We start from the raw sequence: 15,185 nt of genomic DNA, 5'->3' as shown, positions 1-15,185 counted from the left end.
CTGATTTTGGTCACAAAATCAATCAGTGTCTTAAGAAGACCGTAGGACTAAGTCTCCACGACAGGTACCTACGTAAAACACTCAAGGATTTTACTGTCAGCGCAACTGAAGTCGAGGAAGCAATAAAACGAATGAAATCGGGGCAACAGGACCTGACCACATCGCACCTGAGCTCTGGAAAGCGAAGAGCTGAGACCATCATTAAATCGCGGGGCCACGGAAACCGTTTTCCCCCCTTGTTGTATTAGAAAAAATTGTCAACTATTAAATGAGCTACATTTTTCGGTTACCATTTGCCAATTTGTGTTGTGCCATCTAGAAAGGGACTTCCCCTAGCTGAGTAGGGACATCTATATATCAAACACTGGAACTAATATTACGTTCAATTCAGCCGCCATCTGCAATGAGATCACAAACGCATCCAACGCACGGCGACGGACTGGCCAAATTCCTTTGACATAACTGACATCTCAACTGTCAAACCGGAGAAGACCCTCTCCGGCTGTCACTCCATCGTTTTGCAATAGTTCTGCTTTCCGCGAAGTAATCGTTGTACAATGTATTTTTCTAACTCGTTTTTTCGTTAGACGTTCCGCGCGGAAAGCTCTCCAATTGTCCCAATTCCGTTTCTAGCAACTGTCACCCTCGCGGCATCGCAATTCAGTTATTTTCGTACAACTTCCAAGTGTGAGGACCCCATTCAGCTTATGGCCGGCATTGAACAATATTCCAACTTAATGTGAGTCTAATTGAAGGTTCTTCACTGATTTGGTGAATGCATGCTGATGTGAATCTATTGCTTTAGGTATGCGAATGAGGACGATGATCAACTAGATGAGATTTCGGCGCGGTACGCGTACGAATCTATCAATCCACACGGGACCGAACCGAACTATCGTTATGTGAACTCGGAGCGTGACCTCACACTTCCACTGCAGAAGCACCGAAACATACAATCCTTTTATGAAAGCCCAGAAGATGGTTGTATTCCTGGAGATGCGTTCCTTGGGCGCCTGCTAATTCTTCCTTTTACATTTCAGACATTTCCATACGGAAATATCTCGGAGTGAGTGTCGGCATCGTCAGTCTTATAACCGAGAATCTTTTGAGCCACCCGTTCGTAGTACTGCGAAGACAATGTCAAGTGCATCATTCTTCGAGAAAGTGAGATAACACGAGCAACTTTGCTGCCGGCTATTTCGTAATAAACTTTGGTATTTCTCTATTTCGTTCGCGCAGGTATCATCTGCAGCCGTTCACCTTGATCCCGACCTTAATTCACCTGCATCAACGGCAAGGCGTGACCACGTTATGGAAAGGACTCGGGAGTTGCTTGTTGGTGCGCGGAATGTCTCTGGCGGTGGAGGATGTGATTAGCAAAGTTACCCCATGGCCCAAGTATGTATCTTTGTAAAAGTTTTTATTATGCTCGCGTGACATTTTTAGTTAAGAATGGGAAATTAATGGTAACCTTTGTTCGCATTAAAACTCAATTATGTCGCTTCCTGTTTCACGGGAGTGTGATGGGACGATCCCGAGTTGACCTTCATCAAACATCTGTGCAGATCTACATAGCATCAAATAGAAGAATGATAAATAGTTACCCAACAGATCCAGCTCACCTAAGACACCCAGTCACCAAAAATGTCCGCCAATATATGCTTTCATAGTTCTACGTTAGCTAGCTCCTATCGCTCAAGTAGGAGTCTATCGTAATCTCTACTCGTCTGTTGCCAGCGGAATTCTTAGCAAAATATCCTTGAAACTAAAAGCTATCGAAAATAGGGAACTCGTCTTTAGCAGAATTGCAAGAAGTTCCATCCTGAAATATTTTTAGGTTTATTTTAGTTTATGTTGGGTTGGAACCCAATGATATAGGGAACAAATTGGCTAGAAAGGGAGCAGGGACGCCTCTACACGGACCAGAACTAGATCAGACCTGTGAATTCGGAAATGGGTTCGTGACTATGACATTACAAAATGAAGAGGAACGGCTGAGGGAAAACTGGGCGAACCTACCAGGAATGAAGCAGTTCAGGGTGCTTATGGGGAGATATGAACCCAAGTGCACGAAGGACTGGTTAAACCTCAACAAGAAGAACCTCTGGATTATAGTGGGAATACTCACTGATCGTTGCTGACTAAATTATCACCTGGGGAAGTCAGGGATATCTATGATCCTGTGCGGAGGGTTATGTCACGGCGGGTACCTGTTTCGTGGACTTAATCTCACGGTCTTCTTAAACACGGATTTATTTTGACCACAATCAGAGCCCTGCCGCAGCAAGCTACGACGGTACCAGCGTATACCGAGTGCATAGCTCAGCATTCATACTGGTGGATGCAAGACCTACCTAAATCTCTACCGAACTAAGGCGTACGGCACCCGTGTTGAAACGCAACACCATGCTGAGGCCCCCATGAAGCTCCCACTAGAGGACCAACCGCAAACACCCGAGCTGAACGCACATACAACAGGAGTTCACCTGATGTATGTGAATTAAGGGGCTATCGCGGTTCCTATGGTACCAGTGTACCCCTGGTAAGGTTTCGTGACCAATTGCCACTTCAGATGAGTCCCCGTGCAGACTCGGGTCTGATCGCCCTGATTAGGCCTTTGGAGCATTCGCCTACTCCATCACGGCCGGCAAACCGTCTCCCGGTGCCACCACTATGGAGGTTCTCCTCAGTCACTTAGTTTTGGTTCGGCCGGCACTTATGCAAAATAGATCAAGGCACCTAGAGAGATACTTAATATGAGATGCCAAATGAAACACTTAGAAGTAGGGATTATATTTAAATTCCTGGCGGTTGTAAGCTTGCTTGACATACTTTAGTTAATAATGAAATGTTAATGAGTTTACCTAACGACAGAATCGGGCATTCGGCATTCGGTTTCATCCAAAAACACGAAGCTATTTCTGCAGTCCCAATACGAACGTTTTAACACGCAATACGTGTATTATGTGCTTAGTGGTACACTATCCTAAAATGGTCCGAAATTTTCCTATTCGACTGTAGATGTAGTTCTGTAATTATAATTGAAATTAGAATTGATCTAACTCTGCCTATATATGGTTGCCATTTATCCCTTGGTGGAGAATAGCGCGTCAACCACACCTACACGCCACCGTTTGCGGTTACATTAAATCTGTTTCAGCTCCTCCGCGGTTTCTGGAGACGCCTGCACTCCTTCACTGTTCTCGCCTTGGGACGATCGACCCGTTGGCGATCTTGGGAGAGTGGATTCCACTGCGTGGGGCAATGCAATTGTCGCTCCTCCTTAATGCGTGTTCTATTCCTTGCTACTTCCGCCTTCGGATCACATGGGGTACGGGTGCCATGCTTGTCCGCTAACCAATTTTTTCGTTTGTAATAGTGTCAGGTCATCGCACTCCGATGATTCGTCGTAGACAGGTGTTGGCGAAGTCTTGGGACCTTCGAGTGACAGTGGGATCACCTTCCATGTGCTACTTTTATATTTCAACACAGAAAGAACACTAGCACAGAACAGTGTCAACTTGATCTTGATGTCGACAATATCCAGTTCGGTGTTACCACCGGCAGAAACCTCGCTTCCGAAATCAACAAATTGATCAACGCTTTCGATGCTCCTCCCATTAATGCAGATAGGAAAAGTGCGACGACCCGTCAGACTGAGAATTTTGAGTTTTGTTGGTGTTTATATTCAGTTCAACTCTATTTGCTTCTCTTTTCAAATCAAGAAATGTTTGGGCAATTTCCATGGACCGTGTAATCGAGTTGTTTGAGGAAAGGTGTCATAGTCCATTGAACTCCTCCACCTCCTCGGGACAAAGTAGCATGAAGAACGGGATCGTAAACAAGAAGATATAGTATCGGTGGCAAGATGCAACCCTGGCGGACTTCGCTTTCCGAGTTTTTTGGCTATTAGTTTCTTCTTCCTCTTGCGTAGAGCACGCCAGATACACTGTCTGTTCACGTTATCGAAAACTTTCTAAAAATCGATGAAGAGCAGATGAAACGAAGATCTAAACTCCGCGCTCCGTAGGGTGTTGATATGGTCAATGCAGGAGGATCTGGAACGAAAATCAGGCTGGTCTCTGTCGATGAAGCTTTGGAAATGTTTTTAATGTATTCTACGATTATTTTAGCTCTTATATTTATGACGAAAGGGGACACGCAGATATGCCTCCAATTATCACACTCAAAACGAGTGCCCTTTGGGATCTTAACGATGAGAGGTTTCGGTTTCCCAAGATTTTCTGCAGGAACTGTAGATCATCATCATTATCAACGGCGCAACATTCGGTATTCCGTCTAGGCTCGCCTTAGTAAGGAATTCCAGGGCAGTCACGGTACCGTTCATTGATTTCATCGTTATATAGACTACGGAATCGTTCAATTTTTCTTGCTAAGAACCCAGGTTTCCTGGAAATACTAAGGGAAGATCATAATTTTGTACAGTAAGAGCTTTGACCGTTTCGAGCGAAACAGTTTTTGTAAACTGACAAAGGCTCTATTGGCAGTCAACAACCGTGCGCGGATTTCATTGTCGTAGCTGTTATCGGTTGTGATTTTCGACCCTAGATAGGAGAAATTTTCAACGGTCTCAAAGTTTTATTCTCCTATTTTTATTGTTTTCGTTTGAACAGTGTGATTCCATGTTGTTGGTTCTTTGGTGTTGACGTTGCCTTCGTCTTGCTTTCATCAATGTGCAGACCAAGATCTTGCGTCGCCTACTCGATCTGGATGAAGGTAGACTGTACATCTCGGCTTTCCATAATGTCGTCAGCATAGACCGGTAGTTGGGTGGACTTGGAAAGGATGGTGCCTCTTGCAGTGACATCTGCATCGTCAATCACTTTCTTCAGGGCCAGGTTAAAGAGGATGCATGATAGGACACACCTTTGTCTTAGACCGGTGTTAATGTTGAATGGTCTCGAGAGTGATCCTGCTGCTTTTATCTAGCCTCGCAAATTGGTCAGGGTCAACCTAGTCAGTTTTATCAATATCGTCGGGATATCGAATTCTCTCATAGCCGTGTACAGTTTTACCCTGACTACAGTGCTATAAGCGGCCTTGAAGTCGATGAAAAGATGGTGCAATTGATGTCCATATTCCAACAGTTTTTCCATCGCTTGCCACAGAGGGAAAATCCGATCTGTTGCTGATTTGCCTGGATTGAAGCCTCTTTGTTATGGGCCAATGATGTTCCGGGCGTATGGCGCTATACGGCCTAGCAGATGGTACTCAGCAACGTGATACTTCTATAATCGCTGCACTGTTTGATGTCCCCCTTTTTATGTATGGGACAAATAATGTTTCGTTGTCCCACACCTTGAGCCTCAGTTAATGGATCGCTTGGTGTAGATGGTCGCCCATATTTAACCATGTTCTGATCTTCATCAATGCTGACAGTTGGCGGCATTCAATCAGCACGTGGTCAATTTGGTTGAAAGTGATCCCGTCTGGATAGGCCCACGTATGTTTTTACACTGCTTTCAACGTAAAACAGGTACTTCCAAGAGCCATTTCGTGGGATAGTGCTAACTGAATAATTCGCAGTCCCTTATTATTGGTATCCTTATGCAAGCTATGAGAACCGACATATCGCCTGAATACGGGCTTCGTCCCTAATTGACTGTTGAAATCTCCAACTATGATTTTGATATCATACTTGGGACAGGTTTGCAAGGGTTCGATCAACTGCCTCGTAGAAGGTATCCTCATTCGACTCTGTGGGGCTGGAGCGTTAATGAGGCTTATATTTTTGTGGATGCAGCCATAAATATCTCTGCGGGAAGATCGCCAAGCCCAGCAGCTTTGTTCGGTTTGGGGGTATTGATGGCCGAAATGATTTCTCTTCTGGAACAATCCGTATTCGCATGTTACGGTGACTAGCCATTGCATCCACAAGAGGCGGAATCTCACCGTATGTGATACGGTTAGGAACCGTGCTCGTCATCGTGAATGAGAAGTTGAGCGTTAACGTCCTTTACAAGACCATGGAAAGATTTGCGACCATATGCAAGTTCTTTCGCGGTGCGGTATACGCTTCTGAAATCATTGCATTCTACGGCATCGTCTGCTCCCCTGACCAGCGTAATAGCAAATTAACCTTTGTCACGGCGTACACTACGCTGAACTTTTCGGGATTTCGTTCCGTATCGGAATTCGAGCGCATCACGTCCCTCACCATTTGCAGCGGCCAAAAGAGTCTTCAACCCCTTCCGTTCATTGATCCAATTCCATGATTTTTCAGTCAGCCAGATCTTATTCCTAAGGGGTTGTATTATTCCCGAGTTCACACGCATACTCATAGTTAACTCTTAACTCATATAATCCTTCAGCCCTCAGCAGAGTAGTCCCCTTTTTGAAGACTTGTCCCGCTTACTTCTAGGTTTCCCTCTAGTTTCTCAGGCGACTTCTCCTACTACTAATCTCCCTGAAAAAAGGAATTCCAAGTAGGAATATCACTTATCAGGCATTCTCTACTTCGAAAGACATTTACTGAGTATATATTCACTCAGAATTTAAAGTGTTTAACAGTCGGCGAAGTGGTGATCCATGCTGTAAAAGTGAAGCATCGATTTTATCGTAAGACATAAGGGCAGAACCACATTCCTGCAGCGCGTCACATGCTGAAAATAGAACTAAATCATTGATCACTTTCCTCTTCTTCTTTATGCTTTGTTCAACACTTTCTCGATTCGTTAGACTTCTGGACCGTTTTTCATGTGCATGAATGTTCAAAACTATACCTTATAACTTCTCCACGGAAGGTGCAACGCCATATGAATCGCGAATGTCGTCATATCGGATGTGATCACCGCGAGTTACTACACTGTTTTAGAATAACATTTGTTTCTGTAATCATGAAACTGCGTTCGTTGCTATCCAGCGTTTGGGTTCATAAAGGACGATAGGGCGAACACCGATTCGGAGTACTTAAATAGCGCTGTTCTGGATAGGTCACTATTACTGGCGTAGGAGGAAAGGACACAGAGTGAGTCTAATGAATCTCTCACACTCTGCTCTTTGGATCACCATAGTGCAGTTCAGTTCAGTGGACGGCACTAGATATCGGATTTTCTTTTGTACTTGAGCTATACTACTAATTAGTTACTCCGGCGAAGATTAGAATTTATGCTCTGAAGACTGGACATCACCCCGAGACCACAGTGTGCGCAACACTCCCATCAGACGCACCACTATCCCTGCATAAAACGCGTTTTCAGTGTGGCTATTCGCCCTAAGATCTACTTGGCCGCATCTGCGGCATGTCATTCTTCTGTCAGGTCCCCGGTAAGTTGCAGACTTGTGTCCATAATCTAAACACCTCTAACATGTGGGGACCGCCCGAATTCGTATCTTACATACTACCCAAAAAAATTTGATTTTCCCCTTGTTAAGGAGTCTCCGCGCATATTGCTTGGCAACTTCCACCACAGCGATTTACTGGCATCGAGAGTTCGCAGAGGTGACACCAATCTGAACATTGATTACCTCCGGGCATTCACGATTGATGACCTCTTCTACTTCGTTCTTTTCTGTGAGATAGTTAAAATCTCGCATTTCCGAAGAGCACGTCGCTTCTAGGTCCTTGACCGTTTTACAGAACGTACATCTGTTTGTTGTCTTCTAGCCTAATTTGAGCTTGATTCTATAACGGATTTCTCTGAGGACTTCGGCAAGTTGTTGCCCTCCGTCGGCTTAATAAGCAGAGCTGGAAGTCGCCTCCCTTTGTCTCCCCACTTTTTTGTGCTCGTGTCCGCCTTAATTTTAGGCAGTTCTGATGACGCGGTGTGTTGTTTTCTCTTGTCTCCTTCGCCTTCTTCTTTTTAGTCTTGGGCACCACCTAGATGAAGTCTCCTTCAGATGCGCCTTCTTTCTTTCATTTTTTCGCCAATTTGCTCTGTAACGGGCTATCTGCGATTCGTTTGGCGCCTATGGTGCTCTTAGCGGGGGAAGCGGTTGCTTCTGTTTTTGACGCATCTTCTGCTGCTCTCCATGTTCGCCTGTAGTATGAAATACAAACGTAACTTAGCCATTCTGATGGACAGTCAAGCGACCATTAAGGCCTTGTATTCAGCGACGACATTCTTCAGGCTGGTGGAACAATGCAGAAACGCGCTGAACAGTCTGAGCGGCACGCTCAAGGTCATCCTCCTCTGGGTTCCCAGCCATAGGAACATAGGAATGAGCGGGCTGACGGATTGGCCAGACGGGGCTCTGCTCTTGGCAGTTCTTGGACGGGTACAATGGGTGTCTCGCTGGCGACTGTCAAGGAATTTACTCTCACTACTTTGTGTAGTAGATGGCAAAATCTTACCACCTGTGCCAAGTCAAGGAGAACTTGGCCCGCTTATAACAAAACCCGATCAGAAGAGCTCCTGTGCCAGGCGCGTGCAAATGCATACAAGATTACGGTGGTCTGCATGGGGGACTGACCCATAGGGGACCACTCCGCCAGGCTCGGCATACCTTACAATTTGCATTGCCGAAGCGAAAAGGGGGAAACCGTCAGTCACTTCCTCTGCGATTGCCCAGCTCTAGCTACGGACACTGGGTAAACCATTCTTTGGGGATTTCAGAGATTTCTAGCTGCAGGGTGGGGGAGCTGCTATCCTTCGTGAAAGCTACGGGCTGGCTCTGAATATCTGAACCGGCTGGACTCTGCCTTCCTGCTCTTGTAACAGCAGTCACGGTCTTAGGAGTTTGTGGCATCAAAACGGTGCACCACAGCGCTGATTGGGTTCCTCGGAGCAGCCATTGATACATACCTACCCTTGATAAGCTTTTCCTCTTCGGCTTTCACACTTCCACTTGGCTTATATTCGAAGCCATCTGCTCAGTTTCAGAGGTTTTCACTGTGCTTCTTTCCGGAACAACAGCGCTGCGTGGTACTCTTTGAGTTGCCATCTCCGTTCCGAGTGCCGCATCACTTTGCGTGTCTTCTTCTACTGTCTCTCAGCTATGTAGTTTTTGTTCGCTGAGTCTTGACGTTCGCCTAGCTGAGCCCGAAACTCACAGATGGATGACACTCGCTCGAGACAACGCGGCCTGCTAATATCGGTTCGATGCACACTACCCGCCCCGGGTCCCGAAGGAACTGCCATCTGATACACACCACAATTACCACCTTGGCAGAGCGAGGCTCATATCACCTCATCAACGTTGACAAGGAGTTATCGATGGCTCCGGGAATTTCCAGTGTGTCCAAATTACCAATTCGCTCTTCACCGAGAAACTTTCTCGAAGCTACTACCTAGGACGCATGTATAATACTAGCTAAGGAGTCAGAACTACTTGCTTGAGTACCTTGGGGACGCCACATATCGTAAGCGAAGGATCGCTGAGGACCCCCAAGGGGAGTACAGATATATGTGTGCATGCATGAAGTATTTTGGAAATATTTAGATCCACTCGATCAATTTAGATATGTATCTGCATATATATGTACGCATCAGTATGCGGTAATAGTCAATGTTTGTTTAGGATGAGCGTAATATTTGTGTCCGGATAGCTGAGTGGTTAGAGCACAAGGCTGCCGTAGGGCAGGTCGCTCTTCAAATCTCACTGGTGGCAGTGTATTGGAAGATTTTGCAGTTCGCATAGTATTGAGTTGATTAGCATTCTCCACAGAAGTGGCGATAGCCTACCTCCTTAAGGGCAGCCTATCGTCGCGTCCGTTAATAGGTAGCGATCAGCATCCACTTCAGCACACAGCAATTTCTGTTTTAGCATAGCGTAGACCCACTTTATTAAAGTTTTGTCAACCCATGCTCTCTGGTGGCATCAGAGAGCTTTTGGAAGGACGCATAGTCAAAAGCTCCTTCAATGTCCACGAACACCCCCATCGCGTACTCGCCTCTCAGAATTGCGTGCTCCATCTTTGAAACCAAAGAATGAAGAGCAGACTCACACGAGTTTCCACGTTGGTAAGCACGTTGGTTTTCATTTAATGGATACGACCTTAGCGCCTTCTCCCGAATGTGACGCTCAACCAGTCTCTCCAGACATTTCATTTGATTTGCCTGAAGTTCTTTGGATTTGAATAGTCATCTTTCCCAGGCTTAAGTATGAAAACTACCTTCACCTTCTGCCAAAAATATTTCTTAGAAGTTGTACTAAGTGCTCCATACTTTCCTTTAGCTTCGCTGGGTAGATGCCATCCATTTCAGGTGCTTTGAAGTGTTCAAATGATAGTATAGCAGCTCTCGCCTTCCAATTTAGCTTCTATCGCCAATGGAGTCCTTAGTAGCCTAGGGAGCTCAGCTTTGTCGCCAAGAAGTTCATTGAACTTTGTCCAATCCGCTTTCCTAGGATTCCGTCTTTGTATTACAGGCTGTCGCCTGCAATAGTCAGATTAAATTCTAAGTAACGGTGATCTGAGAGTGAGACTTCATCCAGCCCTCGCCAGTTTCTAATCAACTCTAAAAACTTTGACGTGCAGATTGTTAGGTCAATTACTTTACTTCTTCTTCGCCACACGAAAGTAGGAGCGGAGTTTGCGGTCATCAGACCAGCTGAAGTGATAAAATCAAACAGCTTCTCTCCTCTAGGATTACTATACTAAGCGTTCGCATCACAACCTATTCCTATTCCACTTGATTCTGCATACATTACCAGGTCCCTTAGTTTTTGCGTCGGCGGAGGACATAAAGAATCATAGGTTAAGTAAGCAGAGGCAACTGCGGCGTTCCTTCTCTTACCATTAAAATGGTACTGTAAGTTTATCGCAACAAGGTCCTGGGAACAGAATTGTCTCAGCATGGTTGCCTCTGACAATTTTGACATCAGAACGCAGGCCCTCGGTCTCGAGGATCTTTCATCGAAGAAGACCCTAGTCCCCTTGACTGATCCAATACCACAGATTCTGCTAAAACGAACCCATGGCTCTCGAACCAGAAATATATGAGGACAGTTCTGCAACTTTGCCAGCTTTGCCCCCAGTAGATAGAAAGAATCTTTTGCATACTGCAGGTTAATTTGACTAAATCTTATGTTTGTAGCCATAAGTGCCGTCTAATATAAAAACCGCCGCTAACTGAAAAGTCTGCTGTGTTCAGTGTGGATCTCACCGGGCTTATCAGCTTGACCTCACTTTCCGCCGAAAGTTGCGCTTTCTCTGGATTCCATCACACTTGGTGATGTAGCAGCGTCCATGTCCTCATTCCCAAGAAGACGAAGGCTTTTTTCCGCAGTGCCTTCCATTGTTGTCAGCTGGGAGCCCTCCCACGGTGTCCGGGCTGTATGGATCTGCTTCCACATACCAGCGTTAGACCAGTTGCGTCCACATCACCAGTTTCCCTTTCTTCCGTTTTTCCTGGCATAGGTGGAGGAGATGGTTCTGACAGGCAAACCTGTAGCCTTTCTCCTTTGCGACTAAAGTTTCCTTCTACCGAGCCTTCCTCTTCTGTATTTTGGAAGATTTAGGCAACATTGTCACCGACAGGCCAGTCGTAGTCAGGTTTCCAGTTCTCCTCATTAAGAGAGTTGCTGTACTATTCTTTCTGGTTAACCGCGCCGTAGACACCGGGTGTAGGCTTTCCACTGAAGTGGAGAGCCTGTCTTCCACAGATTTCTCCGTGGGGGAACATAAATTTGGCGAGGCCTCCAAAATCCACGCCTCGATCACGAGCTGAGCTCTCAAAGTCGCGGGTGAATTCGAAGTCTGCGACTTCTTACCACTTGGAGAGTTACAATATTTTGTTTCCATCTTCATGTGTTTTTAGATACCCTTAGTGTAGTAATAAACTACCACAGGTTCCCCCACCACGACAAGCTGGTGTCCTAGGGGGAGGTCAAGAATAGCTCTCGTGAATGAAGGAAAGAGGGGTTTTTTTTCCATCAGTACCGAATTAGGATTAAGGTTCGTAATTGTTTTAACACTACTTCTTGTCGCAGCTTAGCAATGTATCTCTGCCGGCTGCTTTATCGAGAGGTGCCCTCCTAAATCGTTGGAGGTTCCTCGTGTTGCATCGGATGTTACAAGCAGTTGTACCAGGTAATGGTTCGTCCATTAGCTGATGCTTGAATTGTTTAGTGATATGTTGAGTATTTTGTTGCATGTGGCCATGTGGCCATGTAATGCAAAACGCTGAATAATTCTGACAAGTTTGAATGTTAATTCAGTGCAAGCGTTCACTATATGTATACGGTTAACGGTGATGTTATAGGGCGACATGGCTTTTCTATTTTGCGGTTACTATCATCGTGTCATCTTGGCAATAACAACAATTGGAAGATTTTGCGTTTCAGGTCAAGAGAGTTTTATTTGGATACGTATACCGGATTTCAGGAACCTTTTGATCGTTTCCCCAGTATAAGAACGTAAAAAAAAATTGATTAAGAAACATACTTCTGACGCATATTAAGAAATTTTGTAGATCCCTCTGGATCCTCTCAATTAACAACATAATTGAAAATCAAACCGTCTTGCAGTATGTCTTGCACAAGTAGGATTCAGCCTACTTCATAATTTCGATGCAGTAAAATGTGTTAAAATGTGTTAAAATTTATTGCAAACTGAAGTATACAGGAAATTGATAATTTTTGCCTTTTCAGGGAGGTCCACAATAAAACTTCAATGAAACAATTTGGTCAACATATCCTGCTTAAGTGTATTAGCATCGCCGTTGTAATGCCATTCTACTCCGCATCGCTGGTGGAAACAGTGCAGAGTGACATTGCGAGTGAAAAGCCGGGAGTCTTTGATGTATTTCGTGAAGGAGCGGGACGTTTGCTATCATGGAGTGCACCACAGAAAGGAAGAATGTTACCAGTGTGGGCCTTGCTCGGTCCAAGTGTTTCATTAGGAATTTCCAAATATATGTTTAGGTAAGAGTCGAAAATTAAAAGGAATATTGCGCAATTTTCTGTTACAAGCCGTTCACCGATTATTTTTTGCTCTCTTACTGTTGATAGTCTCATCATGAAAGGCATCACATCGCGGGTGATGCGCTACAAATGGTCCGACACACAAGAGCAAAAAGGAGCAAAACCACGTGACCTCACCTCCGTTAATCAGGACATCGAAATCTATTCGACCCTCGTATCAGTAGTTACCAGCGAAATTCTTTTCTATCCCTTTGAAACAATCTTGCATCGCATCCAATTGCAAGGAACACGCACAATTATCGATAATCTCGATAACGGCTATGCCGTCGTGCCAATTATGACCAGCTATGAGGGTGCCATCGATTGCTACCGTTCAACAATTGCTTCCGAGGGAGTTGGCGGTCTATACAAAGGCTTCGGTGCTATTCTGTTGCAATTTGCCGCCCACATTGCCGTTATTAAAATAGCAAAATGGGTAGTGACTCAGGTTACAGAAATTCTCTCCAATAAACCGCCTTCGAAAATAGTTGAGTATTATAACCTGGATCGATCTACAGGCTTGGACACCATGGGTGGTGGAGCGAACCTTTCAAATTCAACAACAGTTTCGAGAAGTTTAAGTTCGCTGAGCGGAATTGAATGAACACGATTCAAACACGTGAAGGGAAGGTGCATCATCCTGTCCAGTGACGGTACAAGTGATCGAAATGTTCGAATCATTTTTTTATATAAAGTTCACAACAAAGATTGTAAATTCTCTCCCGATTACCTTAACTAAAATATTTGTTGTAATTTATAGTTATTGAACACAATTCAAAATTTAAAATAAGTAGCAAAATGAGATTTTAAGGTAGCAAGGGGTTTTCTTAATCAAACTAAATTAGGTCCTTAGCTGTGATTAGCGTGCGCCGGCTGTAAACTGATCGGAATGGGAAACATTTGGAAGGAGTTTTAAGGGATTTAAGGAAAAGCTAGTCAGAAAGTTATTTACCACTGTTTGCTAAGAAATTGAATTGTAGTAAAAGCAGTTGACGAATGAATTAGGGGATTTTCATTTGAGTAGATTATAAGTACTGGATTGATAGTTGGGAGATAGAGAACATTATTCAATTGAAGCTGAGTTGTGATGAAGAACTTTTCCCAGTGTCGGTGATCCAGAGAGCAAAGTGAACGAACTATAACTTCATACCTCGTTCAGTTTTTGTGTCATACGGAATCCAGCATCATCTGGAAAAACAACCGCTTTATTCATCGATAGCGGATGGCTTCGTGGTTATTTTCAAGGTATTTAATTACTTCAATTAGCTTTACATACTTGGCCGGTGTAATTTTTTTCGATTGAATTGAGGAAGTAACAATGAATAAAAATAGTCGTAATAATAAAAATAGTCGAATAGACGTAAAACATATAAACGTAATCAACAATGACCATCGTCGAATTGCCATTTCTCAGCACCGGATGTAATTCTTCCAAAAAATTTACGTGTCGTGACTTAAAAAACGTCGTTAACCGTAGTTCACCCGTAGAAAAGTATACATAGTGTAGCCATAAGTTCTGTCAGTCAAACAAATCTTTATTTCTCACGAAGTAATAAAGCAAATCAATCGAAAAGTACACCATTAGAAAAGGGAGACATAGAGCTTTCAAACAAAAAAATGGTCGTCGCTTGCAGCTGTACAGGCCATGCATCGATCGTTTCACGCACGGTACGAAGCGGCATTTGTCGAGCTGCACGCAAGATGGTGGCCTTCAAACTCTCCAAATCGATGTAAGTTCGATCGCAGGCCGTCTCTTCTAACTTAGTCCAGAGGATCCAAATCTGGGCTGCCTGAGGCCCATTCATCCACGGTTATACACAAACATGCGCCGCTAACCACTGCTGAATTATCTTGGCTTGTGGGTGGGGGGCGAGTCCTGCTGGAAGCACCACGGCTTTCCAGCGAATAGAGATTCACCCAATGGCTCGAATACATCCTCTAACATCTTTTCGTACACGATCGCATTGGTTTTGACGCCGGCCTCGCAGAAATGAATATCAGTTACTCCGTGATATGAGACGAAGTCGGATGGTGACGACGTTGGACTCACGGAGCATTTTCTTTGGCTTTATAATAATTGTGAGCATATACTCAAAGATTTTGTCGGTTGAATTTTTCCTCGAAGATAAAAATTTTTCATCAGAAAGTAGAATATTGCGATATTTTTTTTTACCGGGAAATCGTTGCAGAAGAGCAGCACATCGAGTTCACCGTATTACCTTTAGTTTTGGCGTTAACATATGGCTAACGCATCGAAACCGAGATCTCTTAAAATACCACCCATACTTCGAGCTGAAACTCCCATTTTCGCCGGCATTCGT

General features: G+C 44.5%; 1 protein-coding gene across 1 annotated transcript; it reads left to right on the top strand.

Moving 5' to 3' along the window:
- Positions 1 to 463: 463 nt before the first annotated feature.
- On the top strand, positions 464 to 13,865 carry LOC119655097 (solute carrier family 25 member 46). The gene is made up of 6 exons (XM_038060812.1): positions 464 to 739; positions 806 to 981; positions 1,041 to 1,164; positions 1,240 to 1,398; positions 12,553 to 12,825; positions 12,913 to 13,865. The coding sequence occupies exons 1-6, from the start codon at positions 708 to 710 to the stop codon at positions 13,466 to 13,468; spliced, it is 1,320 nt and encodes a 439-aa protein (XP_037916740.1). The 5' UTR covers positions 464 to 707; the 3' UTR covers positions 13,469 to 13,865.
- The last annotated feature ends 1,320 nt before the right edge of the window (positions 13,866 to 15,185 follow it).

The sequence above is a fragment of the Hermetia illucens genome, chromosome 4 (assembly GCF_905115235.1).
Source record: "Hermetia illucens chromosome 4, iHerIll2.2.curated.20191125, whole genome shotgun sequence".
Lineage (NCBI taxonomy): Eukaryota > Metazoa > Arthropoda > Insecta > Diptera > Stratiomyidae > Hermetia > Hermetia illucens.
This window is presented reverse-complemented; position numbering and strand designations above follow the sequence as displayed.

Excerpts from the sequence above, each read along its gene's own strand:
- LOC119655097 (XM_038060812.1), top strand. The coding sequence starts at position 708 with ATGGCCGGCATTGAACAATATTCCAACTTAAT. Across the intron at positions 740-805 it reads GAACAATATTCCAACTTAAT|GTATGCGAATGAGGACGATG; the intron begins GTGAGTCTAATT and ends CTATTGCTTTAG. Across the intron at positions 982-1,040 it reads TTATGAAAGCCCAGAAGATG|ACATTTCCATACGGAAATAT; the intron begins GTTGTATTCCTG and ends TTTACATTTCAG.